We start from the raw sequence: 18,125 nt of genomic DNA on the forward strand, positions 1-18,125 counted from the left end.
CACTTCACCTGTCAGTGGTCATAATGTTATGGCTGATTGGTGTGAGTATAAACACTCACCTAAAGGATTATTAGGAACACCATACTAATACTGTGTTTGACCCCCTTTCGCCTTCAGAACTGCCTTAATTCTACGTGGCATTCAACAAGGTGCTGAAAGCATTCTTTAGAAATGTTGGCCCATATTGATAGGATAGCATCTTGCAGTTGATGGAGATTTGTGGGATGCACATCCAGGGCACGAAGCTCCCGTTCCACCACATCCCAAAGATGCTCTATCGGGTTGAGATCTGGTGACTGTGGGGGCCATTTCAGTAAAGTGAACTCATTGTCATGTTCAAGAAACCAATTTGAAATGATTTGAGCTTTGTGACATGGTGCATTATCCTGCTGGAAGTAGCCATCAGAGGATGGGTAAATGGTGGTCATAAAGGGATGGACATGGTCAGAAACAATGCTCAGGTAGGCCGTGGCATTTAAACGTTGCCCAATTGGCACTAAGGGGCCTAAAGTGTGCCAAGAAAACATCCCCCACACCATTACACCACCACCAGCCTGCACAGTGGTAACAAGGCATGATGGATCCATGTTCTCATTCTGTTTACGCCAAATTCTGACTCTACCATCTGAATGTCTCAACAGAAATCGAGACTCATCAGACCAGGCAACATTCTTCCAGTCTTCAACTGTCCAATTTTGGTGAGCTGGTGCAAATTGTAGCCTCTTTTTCCTATTTGTAGTGGAGATGAGTGGTACCCGGTGGGGTCTTCTGCTTTTGTAGCCCATCCGACTCAAGGTTGTGTGTGTTGTGGCTTCACAAATGCTTTGCTGCTTACCTCGGTGGTAACGAGTGGTTATTTCAGTCAAAGTTGCTCTTCTATCAGCTTTAATCAGTTGGCCCATTCTCCTCTGACCTCTAGCATCAACAAGGCATTTTCGCCCACAGGACTGCCACATACTGGATGTTTTTCCCTTTTCACACCATTCTATGTAAACCCTAGAAATGGTTGTGCGTGAAAATCCCAGTAACTGAGCAGATTGTGAAATACTCAGACCAGCCCGTCTGGCACCAACAACCATGCCAAGCTCAAAATTGCTTAAATCACCTTTCTTTCTCATTCTGACATTCAGTTTGGAGTTCAGGAGATTGTCTTGACCAGGACCACACCCCTAAATGCATTGAAGCAACTGCCATGTGATTGGTTGATTAGATAATTGCATTAATGAGAAATTGAACAGAAATTGAAAATCCTTTAGGTGAGTGTATATATATATATATATATATACACACACACAGTTCAGTACAAAAGTCTCATGATTGTCGAACTAAAGTAATTTATTTTGGTAGTGATTGTGTGTTTGTAAAACAAAAAAGGGTTAGGTTTCGCATTAGTGGATAGAGTTACACGGTTTCTTGTATCAGGTTTAGGTCTCACCTCCCCACAAGAATAGAAAAACAAATGTTTGTTTGTGTCTGTCTGTGTGTGTGCGTGTGTATGTGTGGGCTTGTGAGAGAGATGGTACATTTTGTCTTTAGAGGGCACAGTCATACACTCTGTCAGCTGTCAGTAGTGCCTCTTCTCTGTCATCCAGATGCTTAAATTGGCTTAACAAACTAAACTACCTCTTCCCTCAGCCTGGTTTATTCACAGAAAGAAATCATAGTGGTCTGCTTCAAGAGCCGAGTTAGAGGACATCGCATCACGACTGAGACTGGATCATCTAGTGGTGTTAATAATGTGTTTCTAATGTCCTGGAGAAAGCATCCACTTCCACCCCAAATCAACCGCACATCAAATACACATCAAGCTCAACCAAAAACATGCAAATAAATCTCTTAGATACTTTCCAAGACACAATGAAGTGTTACACTTGTTAGCTTCAGCAGTCCAGGTTCAGTGTCCTCTGTTTGAGATGTGCGAGCTCATCTGTTGGGCAGACAGTGGTGGTCAGGGTGACCGTCGTCTCATGGTATTCTCTTCACACAACGACAAGCTAGCTAGCTCAATTACCCCATAATAACGCTTACGCTAATTGCGAATCTCTCCCTTCAGTTCCGTCGAGAGAGTGAATAGGTATAATCGTCTTGGCTCTGTTCACATCACTGCCCGTCTGTCTGTGTTCCTGTCTGTCTTTCCACCTGTCTGTCAATCTGCCTGTCTGGCTCTCCATGCTTTGTGTAGATGGGTGTGTTAAATAGCAGCTTGTTATTCTTATCCTAGCTAATCCCTCGCCTCAGCTCAGCCCTGTAGCACTGTTACACTGTTTCAGCCCACCACTAGTTCCCTGCCCACAACCCAGCATAATCATAGTCATTTCCCAATGCATTAAGAGGGTCATTTGCTATGCTCCCACCGAGTAAATTGGCAACAGGCTCCTTCCTGTATGACCATGTAGCTGATGGCGGTGTGGTGGGGGGGGGCTTGGAACGGGGGACCGTGGTGGGGGTTCATCAGGGGACAGACAAAATATTGTAAAATCATGTGGGCTTTCTGTGTAGTCAGGAACATGCACTGTTAGCACACTGTTAGCTTGTTTAAATGTGTTTTGATTGTGGACGATAGGCTATTAGCTTGTCCAGGCTGGTGGGAGCAGAGGCAATGACTTAGTCAGTCTATAACACAGCTGGCCAATAGTCAGAAACTGTGTTTATTTGTTTGGTAAATCAGGGTTTAAAGCATAGGCTGGTGATTTGGAGACAGGAGGGGTTCTGAGGTGGAACAGTGTGTGTGTGTGTGTTTGTGCTTTCCTGGCACGACTAGCCCAGCTCTCAGAAGATGAAGCATTGCTGTGTTGGTATTCAGTTGTGCTGTTGGTCCTCTGGAGGAGAGAGAGGGACAGAAAGATTGTGAGTGAGAGAGTGTGTATGTGTGTGTGTGAGAGAGTAACCCTTTCATCTATTTTTCATGCTCGTTAACCACTGCTGTCTACCCGCTTTTTGTTCTTTCTTATTCTCTCTTTCTACTGTTTGTTTTTTTCTTTAGATAAGTCCAGTTTTATCCCTCCAACCTTTTCAGATTCCCCCTGAGACCTTATTGGAAAAGCCTAATCAGCTTCAGAGGATATGGTGAATGGCGATCTAAACAAAAGAAAAATGCTCTCTCTCTTTTTCAGAACGGAATCGGTTGCAGAGAAGATGCTCACCAACTGGTTTGCTTTCCTTCTCCACAAATTCCTGAAGGTGAGTTCAGCCCTCCTCTAGTTCATTCGTTATAGTTTACCATGTTTTTTAGAAGTGTCAGTCCGGGCACGTTTTTATTCTGCTAATCCAATTATTTTGTCTGCCTCCCTCTGCCCTGGCCCTCTCCATGCTGTTCTGTCCAGGAGTGTGCTGGCGAGCCCCTGTTCATGCTGTACTGTGCCATTAAACAGCAGATGGAGAAAGGGCCCATAGACGCCATCACAGGAGAGGCTCGCTACTCCCTCAGTGAGGACAAACTCATCCGACAGCAGATAGAGTACAAAACTCTGGTTAGTACCAGCCAGTACACACACACCCATCATGTTTTTTTTTTCTTCCCTGTGTGTCCTGGGTAGAGCAGGGCAAACTGGCAGGATATGACAACCCTAGCTCTGATTGGCCTGACGGGAACCTCGGTTCATTATTCCGTTAATGTCCTGTCAGAGCTGGACCTTAGAGCCCAGGGTGTGACATTAGATTTTGGGAACGAAATGGAAATGGAAATGGTCTCCAAAAGCTCAGGGCTGAAGCTAATGAGAATGCTCTCTTTAGGGATCGCCGTCAGTATCATGACAGCGTCCATCAACACACATTCATTACCCCGCACACACACATCATCAAAATGCACTCTGACAACTATACGCCCTAATTCACCCTGTCTCCCTGTCATCTGCTGCAGATCCTGAACTGCGTGAACCCAGACAATGAGAACAGCCCTGAGATCGCAGTGAAGGTGTTAAACTGTGATACAATCACTCAGGTCAAGGAGAAGATCCTGGATGCCTGCTATAAGAACATGCCCTATTCACAGAGGCCCCGTGCTGTCGACATGGACCTGGGTAAGACAGACAGAGACACACTTTTACACACACACACAGACTCACACATATACTCTACTGTAGCCTGGCTGAATGAGCTGTCACCTGTGAACCTGTCCCCCCATGCCAGTCCCCCAACGCAAGTTCCCGCACACCAGTCCCCCAAATGCCAGTCCCCACAAACCAGTCCCCACAAACCAGTCCCCCCAAAACAGTCACCGCACGCCAGTTCCAATTCACTCCACAGTCTACCAACCACCCTTGCCAGCCCAGTTCTGGAGTGCCAACAACGCCTTTTCTACCTCCTTGTCCAGCCATGGCCCCACAACTTACTCCTCCGGGCCATGGCCTCCTCCTACTACTCCGGCCAGGGTCACCTCCTCCAGCCAGGGTGTCTTCTTCCCCATCGTGTCCTCTGCTGTCCATTAAAACCAGCGCAGAGAGAGAACCAATGTTCTCCTGTTTAGCAGTATTAAACGCAATCGATCCACGCTGGCGACCACGGTGGAGGCTTCTCTCTCTGTTCCTCCATCCCTCACCTAGGTAACGCTAGGGAACATGTGCCTTGGTCTTTGGGCAGAGCTGAGGGTTGGGTCGGGTCATTGCCCAGGTGCTTTGAGTAGCATCTGAATGCCTGGCCCAAAGTAATAAAGTAGAAAAGAGTATAAAATCAGTTATTCCCCCAGCAGGATGCACTCAGTGCCAGCATCCATCACTGCACCCCCTCCATCACTGTTCCACAGCCCTTCTCGCTGAGTCCCTTTTCTGTAACGGATATTATTATTTCTCTCAGTCTTCCTTTTGTAATGGATATGACTGTTTTTCTCAGTCCTCCTTCTAATGGATACAGTGGGGAGAACAAGTATTTGATACACTGCCGATTTTGTAGGTTTTCCTACTGAGTCCCTTTTCTGTAACGGATATTATTATTTCTCTCAGTCTTCCTTTTGTAATGGATATGACTGTTTTTCTCAGTCCTCCTTCTAATGGATACAGTGGGGAGAACAAGTATTTGATACACTGCCGATTTTGTAGGTTTTCCTACTTACATGTACAAAAATCCAGAAAATCACATTGTATGATTTTTAAATAATTAATTTGCATTTTATTGCATGACATAAGTATTTGATCACCTACCAACCAGTAAGAATTCCGGCTCTCACAGACCTGTTAGTTTTTCTTTAAGAAGCCCTTCTGTTCTCCACTCATTACCTGTATAAAAGACACCTGTCCACACACTCAATCAAACAGACTCCAACCTCTCCACAATGGCCAAGACCAGAGAGCTGTGTAAGGACATCAGGGATAAAATTGTAGACCTGCACAAGGCTGGGATGGGCTACAGGACAATAAGCAAGCAGCTTGGTGAGAAGGCAACAACTGTTGGCGCAAAAATTAGAAAATGGAAGAAGTTCAAGATGACGGTCAATCTCCCTCGGTCTGGGGCTCCATGCAAGATCTCACCTCGTGGGCCATCAATGATCATGAGGAAGGTGAGGGATCAGCCCAGAATTACACGGCAGGACCTGGTCAATGACCTGAAGAGAGCTGGGACCACAGTCTCAAAGAAAACCATTAGTAACACACTACGCCGTCATGGATTAAGATCCTGCAGCGCATGCAAGATCCCCCTGCTCAAGCCAGCGCATGTCCAGGCCCGTCTGAGGTTTGCCAATGACCATCTGGATGATACAGAGGAGGAATGGGAGAAGGTCATGTGGTCTGATGAGACAAAAATAGAGCTTTTTGGTCTAAACTCTACTCGCCATGTTTGGAGGAAGAAGAAGGATGAGTACAACCCCAAGAACACCATCCCAACCATGAAGCATGGAGGTGGAAACATCATTCTTTGGGGATGCTTTTCTGCAAAGGGGACAGGACGACTGCACCGTATTGAGGGGAGGATGGATGGGGCCATGTATCGCAAGATCTTTGCCAACAATCTCTTTCCCTCAGTAAGAGCATTGAAGATGGGTCGTGGCTGGGTCTTCCAGCATGACAACGACCCGAAACACACAGCCAGGGCAACTAAGGAGTGGCTCCGTAAGAAGCATCTCAAGGTCCTGGAGTGACCTAGCCAGTCTCCAGACCTGAACCCAATAGAAAATCTTTGGAGGGAGCTGAAAGTCCGTATTGCCCAGCGACAGCCCTGAAACCTGAAGGATCTGGAGAAGGTCTGTATGGAGGGGTGGGCCAAAATCCCTGCTGCAGTGTGTGCAAACCTGGTCAAGAACTACAGGAAACTTATTATTTCTGTAATTGCAAACAAAGGTTTCTGTACCAAATATTAAGTTATGCTTTTCTGATGTATTAAATACTTATGTTATGCAATAAATTGCAAATTAATTACTTAAAAATCATACAATGTGATTTTCTGGATTTTTGTTTTTGATTCCGTCAAAAAACAACCTGCTAAATCAGCAGTGTATCAAATACTTGTTCTCCCCACTGTATGACTGTCCCTCTAATCCCCCTTCAAACAAATTGACTGTCTCTTATTTCTCCTTCTAATGGATATATCGGTCTCTCTTATTCTTCCTTCTAACGGATAGGACTGTCTTTCTTAGTCCTCCTTCTAAAGGACTAGACTGTTTCTCTCTTAGGCCACCTTCTAATGGATGAAACGGTCTCTCTTCGTCCTCCTTCTAATGGATGAAACGGTCTCTCTTAGTTCTTCTGTAATGTTGGGGAAAGTCTGTCTTTGGCGTGTTTTTTCCACCTTGCCCTTGCCAGCTCTACCGTGGGTGAGGTGCGAATGGCGCTGTCAGGGCAAATCACTGACACCAGTGCCATTTACGCTGGCGAGACTGACTATGTATACATCTTGAATTTGTGCGTAATGTTTAATTAAAATGCATGTCAATGCCTCTCGTCCCCTAACTTAACAGCGTACATGGAGTGTTTAGTGGGTCTGTAGAACTCCACAGCATAATGAATGGCTGTTGATATGGCTTCATTTAGATAATGTGTTTTCTCCAGAGTCCTTCGGAAGCTCCTGATGTGTGCCTCTCCTCTCTGCAGAGACACAGAGGAAAATGAAGTTGCAGTCAGAGAATGTGTTCAGAGTTTGCATCTCGTTTTGCTTAAAGAAAAATTCTCCGTCTCTCAGGCTGGTAGCATTGTTTAGTAAACCACTCTAGTGTTTTCACTAGTTTGAGTTGGCTATAGGTGACTGATCTCACATCATATAAATATGCATTATGGAAATATCATACTTCAACATCGAATGGATGACACAGGATAGAGAACAATTGTGTATGTCCATGTTATATGCACATTGGCTATAGGTCTTCACTTTAATAAGAAGCTCTGTTCGACTTGGGGTTAGGTTTAGGATTATGGTTAACATAAGGGGTTAGTTTGGGCATTTAGGCTAGATTATCAATGTGAAGGTTAGGTTTCAGGTTCGGTGAAATACTTTATAAATGTCCCTGGTCCTCACTTTGATATTAAAATGTACGTGTGTGTGTCTGTTTGTTTGTGCCGGTTTGTGTTTTTTGGCACTGTGGCTGACAGGAGTGTGTGTGTATGTCTGTGTGTGTGGTTGTGTTTTTTGGCACTGTGTATGTGTGTGTGTGTCGTTGGCAGTGTGACTGACACAGCATCTCTTATCTCTGGCCCTTTCAGAATGGCGTCAAGGGCGCATGGCTCGGGTGGTGCTGCAGGATGAGGACATTACCACCAAGATAGAGAATGACTGGAAGAGACTCAACACACTAATGCACTACCAGGTACCAAAAACTGTTCTCCATATCTAGACTCAACAAAGTAGGCTACTAGTAGGTAATGGGAACTGTTCTATGTTATGTATATCTAGACTCAACAAAATAATACACTGAACAGGTATAGGAAGCTGATCTGTTTTATGATACTTAACATACTTAACTATTAATTGTACCTGATATTTGTGTTTTATTGTTGTAGACAGAGACTATTTTGTAGTTAGGTTTATCCCATTACAGTATGATACAGTATCCATACACTCTAGTCTCCCTGTGGAGTTGAAGGCATTCAGGCATTCTATACATATAGTAATGAAGTTTATAGAAATGACCCAAGCCCAGTAGCCCATACAACTGTACTGTAGGTGAACTTTAATGCTGAACAGCCCTTGACTTTGAGATGTTGTATCATCTTCCTCTAGACTCTCATTAGAATTCACTAGCCTGGTTAGATCTGATCTGCATGACACACAGAATAGAGGGCAATTATTTTGCAGGTGGCGGGTGGAGAGAACGAGACACCTCCTCTAAATTGTCCTTCATGGAAAAATACAGCTCAGTAGTCTCTCTCTCTCACACCACCTCCCTCTCTTAGTCTCTTTCTCTCTCTTGATCTCTCTTGAACCCCCTCACTCCTTTGAGCCCCTCTACTCCTGCTATCTATATTTCCTCTGCCTTCGCTCAGGGACGAGACTGTCCTTTACCTGTTACTGCGGCAATTAGCCCTCCTTGCTGAACTTTCCTCCACTCAGAGGCTTCCGATTTTAACTGCAGATTCCCTGCCGCCGTTTTGGCGTGAGGGGAGACTGGGATCGAGAGAGGGAGAGAGAGTAAGGGAGTGAGTGAGGGGAGACACAGAGACGGAGGGAGCGAGGGAAAGGGAATACGGGGAGACAGAGAGAGGGAGGGAGAGAGAGGGAGAGAGAGAGAGGGGAAGGGACTGAGGGGAGACAGGGGAAGAGCGAGGCAGAGTGGGAGAAAGAGAGAGAGCCTAATCTAAGGGAGAGAGGGAGTTTGTCAGTACGCAAGAGAGGAGTAAAGAGAGAAGGCTTCTTCTCCAGAGCACATGAATCTTTCAGTAGTGCAGAGGGTCATCAGGCTCCCATTACTCAGACGGAAAGACCATCTGCCCAGAGCTCTAAACCTGGTCAAGGAGGGAGGCAGGCTGGGGATGCAGTCATGGAGGGAGGCAGGCTGGGGATGCAGTCATGGAGGGAGGCAGGCTGGGGATGCAGTCATGGAGGGAGGCAGGCTGGGGATGCAGTCATGGAGGGAGGCAGGCTGGGGATGCAGACATGGAGGGAGGCAGGCTGGGGATGCAGACATGGAGGGAGGCAGGCTGGGGATGCAGTCATGGAGGGAGGCAGGCTGGGGATGCAGTCATGGAGGGAGGCAGGCTGGGGATGCAGTCATGGAGGGAGGCAGGCTGGGCCTTACTAGGGGGGCACTCTGTTACACGGGCCCTATGGAGACTAGGAGAAGTACATTCATTTACTCAGCGTCAGTGTTATTAGAAGGGAGATATCTTAGTGTCCTTTATAGAGGACAGACCCCTGTCTGTCTGCAGCCCCCCCCCCCCTTCTGTGGGCTCTTCCACTGGCCTTAGTATTCTCTCTCTTTCTCCCACTCTCTTTTATCTCTCTTTTTTTCTATCTCTCTTTTTTCCTAACTCTGTCCCCCCCCTCCCTGCCCCCCCCCACTCACCCTCTCTCTGCCCCCCCCCCCCCCCCCCCCCCCCCACTAAGTTTTGGAAAACAATCTGACGTCATACATATAGATAGAACTCGGATGCCTGTGTTGTGAATAAAAGAGCATGACTTGAGACCTTCCTTTTGCAGACCTATGTAGGATAAGCAATTATTTGATGACAGAGTCAAACGGTCCTAAGCCACGCCTCGGGTGTGGCTCACAGAAGCAGGAAACATAGGCTACACAATGGTTGCAAATATCGATAGCAGGAACCACGTTAGAAGAAAATACTGTTGCGTCATTTCAAAGAAACATTTGCCAAAACAAACAGTCACTCAAAAAGTGACAGAATAAATTCAACCATGCAACTGCTCACATAGTTTCAAGACCACAGACAGTATCTGCTGTCAGACACAAAAAAAGTTGCACAGTATTCAGTGATCTCTTGCATGCAACAATAAAAAAAATGCACCACAACTCGAAATGTCATCATGTACCCAGTACTTCCAATTGCAACATCATTATCTTTGTTTTTATCACACAATTAGTGATCTAAAGTTAATATTTTGCACATTGTATTCCATTCTCCTGTCCTTTATAAAATAAGCAATGGCAGGTTCATATAGCTTCTCTTTCAATTTTAAATCTGAAATAATTAATTTTTCGATTGAGATCAAAGTCAGAGCTGACAGTCTTGCCATGGCCAAAGGTATTTACACTCACTGCAAGAAGCTAGCCAGCTAGCTAGGCTCAAGCCTATGAAAACAAATTTGGCTCTGAATTAGTGACATATACTTAGGGCCTTGAGGCATCTTACAATTGTCCCACCTATTACACAACAATTTGTGATTGGTTGACTCTACTGCTATTCCAAAATGCTGTTCTAGTTGAAGTCAATTACATTTTCTGGTGCCTTCTATTCAAAGCCTGAGGGCCTAGCCAATGAGCGTTGAGCCTAGCTAGATTATTTGTGCACACAGACTACCAAAGAAAAATTCTGATTGGATATTTTTTTTCCTCTTGGATATTAACCCTTCTTTTTCCAACACAAACTGAAGAAATTCAATAGGAAGATCATCACAATTAAGAAGAAAAATGATGAAATCATTGATTAAAGCTATTAAAATAAAATTACATATTATAATATTTACAGATTTGTATCTATCCTTAGGCCCTCTCTGAGGGTGCAGAGGACCCTGACAGTTCCCCACTGGTGTTTACACAGTCTAGGACCAGAAGATAATATTCTGCCTCTCTGATTCTCAAAGGTACAGTGTCTTAGGTACAGTATCTAAGGTACTGTACTCGCTGATGGAGGAGGTGCTGTTTGCTTGTGTCCTCCAACAGGTGTCTCTTCTGTTCTGTCACTTTGTCTCCTTCATTGGCCACGGGTGACGCTGCAGGGCACAGACACGGCATTAGAGGAGCGATCCTCAGCGCTCAGTATCACATCTGAAGCTAGCGTATTGATCATGGATGTAAGGTTCTCCTAAAAGGGGGCTTAACACGACACAACACCACTAAAGGAGACACGAGGCTGGCTGTGTGGTGGGGGGCCAGGGGGTAGAGACAAGAGAGCCTGGGGATGGCGACGTGAGGGACGAGAAGGAGAGGGGACTTGGCCTCCCGTGTGCTCAGTCATTTCCCCTGTGTTCAGCCAGGTAGCTGGGTGTGGGTTTTGATGGCCTACATGGATAATATTTTGATTTTCAGAATGATTGCACCTCACCCTCGTGACGTGTTAATTCTCCCATGTAGAACAAGGCTCAGACGGAAACGCATCGACATTTATGGAAGTCTTTCAACCTGGGAAGCTCTGCTATTTATCTGCTGTACCACATGGGAAACGGTCGTTTACATGGATATGAAGAGACACACCTACCCCTGCTCCAGCTGAAATTAAAAACATGAAAAACATTTCAAACGACAAACGGATGGTAGCATCTTTATTCATTAGCTACCGTTGCAAGTCGGAGCTTAGGAGGACTGAATCTCCAGACTTTCTCTCACTCCCAGATACGTACACACACACACACACACACACACACACACACTCAGACTGTCCGCCAGAGCAGAGCAGATAAAAGATTGATGAGATAGGAGAGTGCCTGGCTGATTGCTGATTTTGATCTCTCTTTGTTGATTAGTCTTCCTCCTTGTCAAAGGGAGCTTTTCATCAGCACACCTCCTACTTTCTCTTCACTCGCCATCCCTCGCTATCTCTCCACCTTCTCTCTTTTCATCACCACAGCTCCTACTCTCTTCTTCTTTCTCTATCTCTCCTCTTCTCTCTTTTCATCAGCACAGCTCCTGCTCTCTTCTTCTTTCTCTATCTCTCTCCTTCTCTCTTTTCATCAGCACAGCTCTTACGGTCTTCCAGTCTGGATCCCTCTCTGTCTCTCTCTTCTCTTCATCAGCACTGCCCTGGCTCTCGCTCTTCTTCTTTCCGTCCTTCTCTAACTCTCTTTTTCTATCAGTACACCACTATCTTGACTAATCGACATCCATGTGTCTGTGCTCTGTCTGTCTGTCTGTCTTAGAACCTAGCCATAACCTGTCTGTCCCTTGCCTCCCTCCCTCCATCCTCTTTTCTGCTCTCCTCTCCCTTTCTTCCCTCTCTCCTTCTTCCTGTCTCTTACCTTCCAATATCCTCTTGTCTCCACTTTCTTTCCTGTCTCTCCCCATCCTATTTTCTTTTTGGACCTCTCTTTTTCTCTATTTATTTTAGTATTTAGCAATACATGTCCATGCTTCCTGTCTTATCGCCTCCCACTTTCTCTCTTTCCATATCTGTTTCATCCTCTGAGGAGATGAGACCATTAAAGTTCTGTCTTCTGAATAATATTACCTAGCCGTTACCGGGAAAGCCAGGCCTGGAGAAAATGTTGGACCAGAGTTGCCCCACTAACAGACAGTTTCCATAGTGTGGGCTTAAATAGCATAACACAGGGCAAGTTGAGCAATTCAAATAGCAGTAGGAAATTATGCTAAACTGTGTGTAGGCGGCTGTTTGGAGCTGGTCACATTTTGCCTGAGTTGTTTGCAATTAAATGAATTGCATCTTTGAAAAAGGAATAGAGATTTTGCTCTTGCCTTGCTTCAGGTTTTCAGGTGAATTCTCAGACTTTTTTTCTGGAGGTACAGCTACAGTATAGAGGAGAATGGCTCCAGGAAATCACTTGACCCAATCCTCCTGTGGTGTAGTTGGCTGCTGTGCCAAGACATTGGAGCAATGTCACTGTGCCTCCATTGTGGCTTTGACCTTGTGTTGTCCAGCTACGGTGGTGTCGTAGAGGAACAGACATGACTTCACCAGGAGCTCCAGTGTCACACCTCGCCTACAGATGACCTGCACTGGGGCATTAGGGGGACTCATTTAGACACCCCGAGACAGACACAACGGGGAGTTACAAACTGCAGAAAGGTATCATTCCATCAATCTGATTTAGTGTAGCAGCTCGTCCCTCAACAAACAACATCCCACATGCACGGTTTTAAAATATGCTCAGACGGAAAAAGCAAATCTATATCAACATTTTGGCAGCCATAGTGAAGCGAATGTTTCCCTACTTGCCAAAGATTACTTTATAAGCCAAGACAGTTGGTATGGGGTCTAATAACTGGTGTCTGGTATTGCAGAAGATTGAGTCATCTGTTCAGAAGGACGCCAGCAGAGTGGGATTCGACTCTCAGCACACAATGTGCTCTGAGACAGTTTTCCTATTTAGTTTGATAAAAACAATTTAGATAATTGATTTACTCAAGAAAAACACATTGAGAACATCGTATTTAACAATTGTGCTCCATATATGTAATACATGTTTTGCAAAAAAACATCTATAGTGTATACAACAACACAAACGACATGTTACTACACAACTATACATTAAACATGGGCAGATTTTTCTCAAGCTATACTCCCATGCCAAAGCTTACAATTGGCAGAAGGCATTGTAGAAGCTATACTCCCATCCTCAAAGACAGAAGGCATTCAAGTGTAATCTCTGGTTTTCTAGGGCATACAATTCTAGTGGTTTAACTAGTTTAGAAGCCACCTTTGATGGATCTAAAACCGTCAGATACTGTATTCTCACGTTTCTCTTGCGTTTCTATAGCATGGCTTTGTGAACAGAAGAGTATGTTGCTAGCATCTTACGTGCAGAGAGGCCCAAAGAAAAATTGAAGGGCAGCGTGGTCAAAAGAGCGTCCAGTGGTGTTAGAGCAGAGGCTGCTGTGTTAATGTAAATTATGTAGAACATTGTCTATGGAGCACCAAGGGGAACTGTTCATATAACTACAGGGAAACCTTCGTTCACTCGCTGCTGGCCTCTTAGCAGTTCCGCACCTACATAGGGGCAGCTACTGTACCACTCAGCCCATTCAAAGTTCTTCTCTTTCCTGGGACACTGGTGGTGGAAACAGCTTCCCCTGGAAGCAAGGACTGCAGGGTCAATGCCTGTTAAGACAGAAAGGAGAGTAGCTGAACATTTACCAATATTCCAAAAGCTTAGCTAGATACGACTTTAGAAATTGTCCAGTAGTCAGCTACCACTGTCAGGTACCAGTGTCCCCACCCTGATGGAGGGAAGCACACGAGCAGCTTTCCACATTGTGAGACTTATCTCCTAGATTTTAAGTATAGGTTATAGAGTCTGTGAAGAGCAGGGTCTTGGTTCATCGCTAGATTTATTTGGTCCACAGTCATTTGTTCCAGAAAAGGGGAAATTCCATATTTATGTTTTCCAGAACCTTGTAATGTTCCCTATTCAGTCAGACAGTGTTTACACAGTAGTCCGATTTAGCTTTTCTGATCTGTGTTACATTTTGATCCTTCAGGTTAATTGAGAAACTGTATGTAGTATACTACCCCACCCGGGGTCCTAGTAAAGACCGTTCAGTTACTTATGCATAGCTAAGCCAAAGCCCAGCCCGTTCCAGCCTGTGATAGATGAGCATCATAATCCAGGATGGAGCCACGAGATCAGGGGATGGGAGATAGAGGCGGGTGGGGGTGGCCGAGGGCGGGATGGGTGCTGTCTGATGGGAGTCTTATCACTGGGTAGTTCTGGCCTCCTGTCGCGCCTGCAGGCCAGTATCAGCCTCACCTCACACTTCGGATTAGCCCTGAAGGACGAAGCTGCATGCCTTCGATCATTTACACTATCATCAGAGCTCATCTCTGCCTCCACTCTCACAGCCCCTTCTATCAGACTTCATGGCAGAGGGAGAGGGAGCCCTCTTCCAGACTGTTCCGTAGAGGAGAGGTCCAATGCCTGACAGGGAGGAAAAGTATGGGTCGCTACATGATGTCACTACTGTGTGATTATTGGAATAAGAGAGCACCGACCACAGTAGTGATGGAGAACATTCGGGTGGAGAACATTCGGGTGGAGAACAGAGGTCAGGGTCAGGAGGAGGAAGAGGGGGATCTTCATAATGCAGAGCTGGCCGGAAGAGTTGCGAAAGAGCATTTCCCATTTCACTCCGTTGTGCAGAGAATCCCAGTGTGGCTGTTAGAGTGGGTTCTGCCAGGCTCTGTCTGCTGGAGCTAGCTGTAGGCTCTACCCCGACCTCATCTGTGACCCCGGCTAATGGCCGCTAGAAGATTAGTGGAAGAAAAGGCAGAAGACCGAGAGGTAGAGGTGAGAGAGGAGGGAAAAGAGACAAATCTTGTGGCCATGTGATTAGCTGTGGACGAATGGGAGAGGCCTAGCCGAAGCATTAGAGGGGCTAACAGTGAGAAGGGTCTAGGGGACAGCAGCTTATTTATCCCTCTCTTTTCCTGCTTTAAATAGAATCATGTGGGGGGGGGGGGTCTTTGAGCCTGTGGCTGCTTGGTATGTTCACCCCTCTGGATGGCTGGCTTTGTTGTTCTCTAAAACTCCAATCCTTTCACTGGGCAGGCTGGAAATATCAGAGAAGCCTGAGATGTTTTCATCTTCCGATAGGAATGGCGGAGTATTTACTTAAAAAAAAAAAAAAGCCTTTTGCCAAAGCGCACACATTTTTGTATTTCATACCTGGTTGTCTCTTGGCTGGGGGATTGCATAATTTAACCCTGTGGAGAAAAATGCGTAAGACAATTAAGCTGAATGGGAGGGCTGAGTCTTCCAGCGTGCTCTCTCTCTCCCCCTCTCTCTCTACCTTCCTCACATCTTCTTCTTCACTGTGATGACAATGAGGCGGGGGTGGTTGTTCACTAAACATGCCAGTGGGAAGCCCTCACTCTGTTAGCTCCGCCTTAGCCCCGGCTTTCTAGCGGCTTCCCCTTGCCGTCCCTCCTTCCCTCCTTATTTCCCTGATGGCTGGGGACTGATGGGGATGACAGTGAGGATAATCTCAAGCACAGTCATCACAGAGGCATTGGAGTCATTTCTTACAGAGAGACGCTCTTCAGAGACCACAGGGCTCTAATAGAGTGGAGGACGATTCTGAATGAAGAGAATGTGACCGAGTACAGGGTGAAAGTGTTACAAGAGGATGGCATATCATTAGAAACGTTTCACCAGAAACAACAAGTATATATGGTATCTTTCAAAGCTTAATAAGACCCATTATATAGTTGCCCTTTTAGAGTTTTTCAGACTGTCCAAAGTGTCTATAGTTGTCTCTGTCCATCTAAATGTAGAATATACAGTGGGGAGAACAAGTATTTGATACACTGCCGATTTTGCTGGTTTTCCTATTTACAAAGCATGTAGAGGTCTGTCATTTTTATAATAGGTACACTTCAACTGTGATGCTATTTAATGCAAATGAATTACTTAAAAATCATACAATGTGATTTTCTGGATTTTTGTTTTAGATTCCGTCACTCACAGGTGAAGAGTATCTATGATAAATATGACAGACCTCTACATGCTTTGTAAGTGGGAAAACCTGCAAAATCGGCAGTGTGTCAAATACTTGTTCTCCCCAACTGTATAAAACAAATAACTTCAATAAAACAGAAATGGAATGAAAGAATGTAAACATTGTGTATATGTAAACCATCACTGTCAATATTGTTCACACAAAGGGCTTGTTTACATTATGAGAGCGAGAATAGAACGCTAGATGAACATATCTGGTTTGCGTAATCATCTCCAGTGTTGGAATTCACCCTGGCGTGTTGGAGATGCACCACGCAGGATGTGGCCGTCAGTCTTGAGGATGATGGAGCGATGTGCACGTGGACGGCCCAGAAACTCGACACGGTCCTGACACAATTGTCGTTACCCTCGCAAAACTCCATGGTGGGGTTCTATCAAAAATGTGGCGCACACTACCTTGGAAAAGGAGCTATCGATATATGCAAGTTTACACAGCAAACTCCTTCGATGCGTCTCGTATAATGTAATGCAGTGTAAGCAAACCCCTTCGTTTATAGCAACAGCCTGGCAATGGTTAGGGTTTAACTGCCATGGTCAGACGAACAGATGTGTTTGTTGTCAGTGTGTTGGTGTAAAACTGTTTGGCAGTTAAACGTTAATTGTTGGACGAGTTGCCATTATTTGTTTAGGTTTTATTTTATTATTCCTGTGAACTGTGTACCAGAAGGCCAAGGACAATACGGAAACCCAACGTATAAAAGAATATGTTTCTCAAAGTTGGTCAAGTACAAATGACCGAGGGGATTGATTAATTGGCGTAGATTTTAAGTGTCTGACGATGTTTCTACGGCAACGGCCGAGGTCAAACGCTGCGTATAGTATGTGTGTTGTCTGTGCCCGCAGGAATCTGACCGGATGTGTTGTCTTTTGTTTGGCGCAGGTGTCTGACCGCTGTGTCGTGGCTCTGGTGCCTAAACAAACCTCCTCCTACAACATCCCCCCTTCAGCTAGCATCTCCAGGACGTCCATCAGTAGATATGGTAAGTACCACACAATGACATGGATCTTCATTATAGCCAGTCCACTGCTGGCGACTGAGGCCACAGATCGGAGTAATGGCTTACTGCAGTAGCTCCCAATCCCCTTACTGAAAACCAGCTCAAATGTAGTCTATCGTGGAGCTCCTGCAACTTAAAATAAACAGTACCGCCACCCCAAATCAGTACTGACACCTATTTCAGTTCCAAGTTAAGTGCGGAGTCCATCTCTATTGTACAGTCTGTGCTAGTCCTGTCACTGTCAAGCCATTAAACAAACCTGAGAAATGAAATGGGCATAGGAGGGGTTTTCAGATGAAAGGCTTCACTGTTAAGCCTGTGATTGGGTGTGAGTAGAACGGATAAACACATTATACTTTCAGATTAGTTTGTGGATGTTTTAGCAGACTATTTTGTCCGAAGCCAAAATAAACTCCTCCTAGCTAGGGCCAGCTCTGTTTGGAAGAGCTCATGCTGCTGAGGCATCCTTCACAGTACGCTCCCCTCCCACCGGTGTCTGCCGCAGTTTGCCCAAAAACTACAGGGGTGGCAGAGGGATGGAGAGACTGGAAGTGAGGTGTGTAGAGAGATAAAGGAACAGAGGGGGAGAGTGGAGAGGGCCGACGGGAGGCATGGAAAGGGGTGTTTGTTTTTACCGTCAAGCATAATAATGAGAATGCCAGACTGAGCCTGAAGCCAGAGTGTAATGGTTTCTCACAAACACTCACACAGGGCCTGTTTTTTGATCCCGTGCCCAACCCCAGACCCAGAGATCCACAGCCAACGGCAGCGTGAGATTGGCTAATTATTCACTGTGAATTATACTTCACACCAATAGAAAAGCAAAACACGTAGCGCGGCTGGACA

The 18,125-nt window shown here is 45.6% G+C and overlaps 1 protein-coding gene across 3 annotated transcripts in view; it reads left to right on the plus strand.

The window, feature by feature from the left end:
• The window catches only part of plxna2 (plexin A2), a 224,199-nt gene that overhangs the window by 195,702 nt on the left and 10,372 nt on the right, over window positions 1-18,125 (plus strand). For all 3 annotated transcript variants that reach the window (XM_034295893.1, XM_034295894.1, XM_034295895.1), the window contains exons 23-27: window positions 3,114-3,180; window positions 3,324-3,470; window positions 3,860-4,019; window positions 7,626-7,729; window positions 17,162-17,261. In XM_034295893.1, the coding sequence (XP_034151784.1) occupies window positions 3,114-3,180; window positions 3,324-3,470; window positions 3,860-4,019; window positions 7,626-7,729; window positions 17,162-17,261 (578 nt within the window). The remainder of the gene's footprint in view (window positions 1-3,113; window positions 3,181-3,323; window positions 3,471-3,859; window positions 4,020-7,625; window positions 7,730-17,161; window positions 17,262-18,125) is intronic.

This window comes from Esox lucius, chromosome 12 (assembly GCF_011004845.1).
Source record: "Esox lucius isolate fEsoLuc1 chromosome 12, fEsoLuc1.pri, whole genome shotgun sequence".
In the NCBI taxonomy this organism is placed as follows: domain Eukaryota; kingdom Metazoa; phylum Chordata; class Actinopteri; order Esociformes; family Esocidae; genus Esox; species Esox lucius.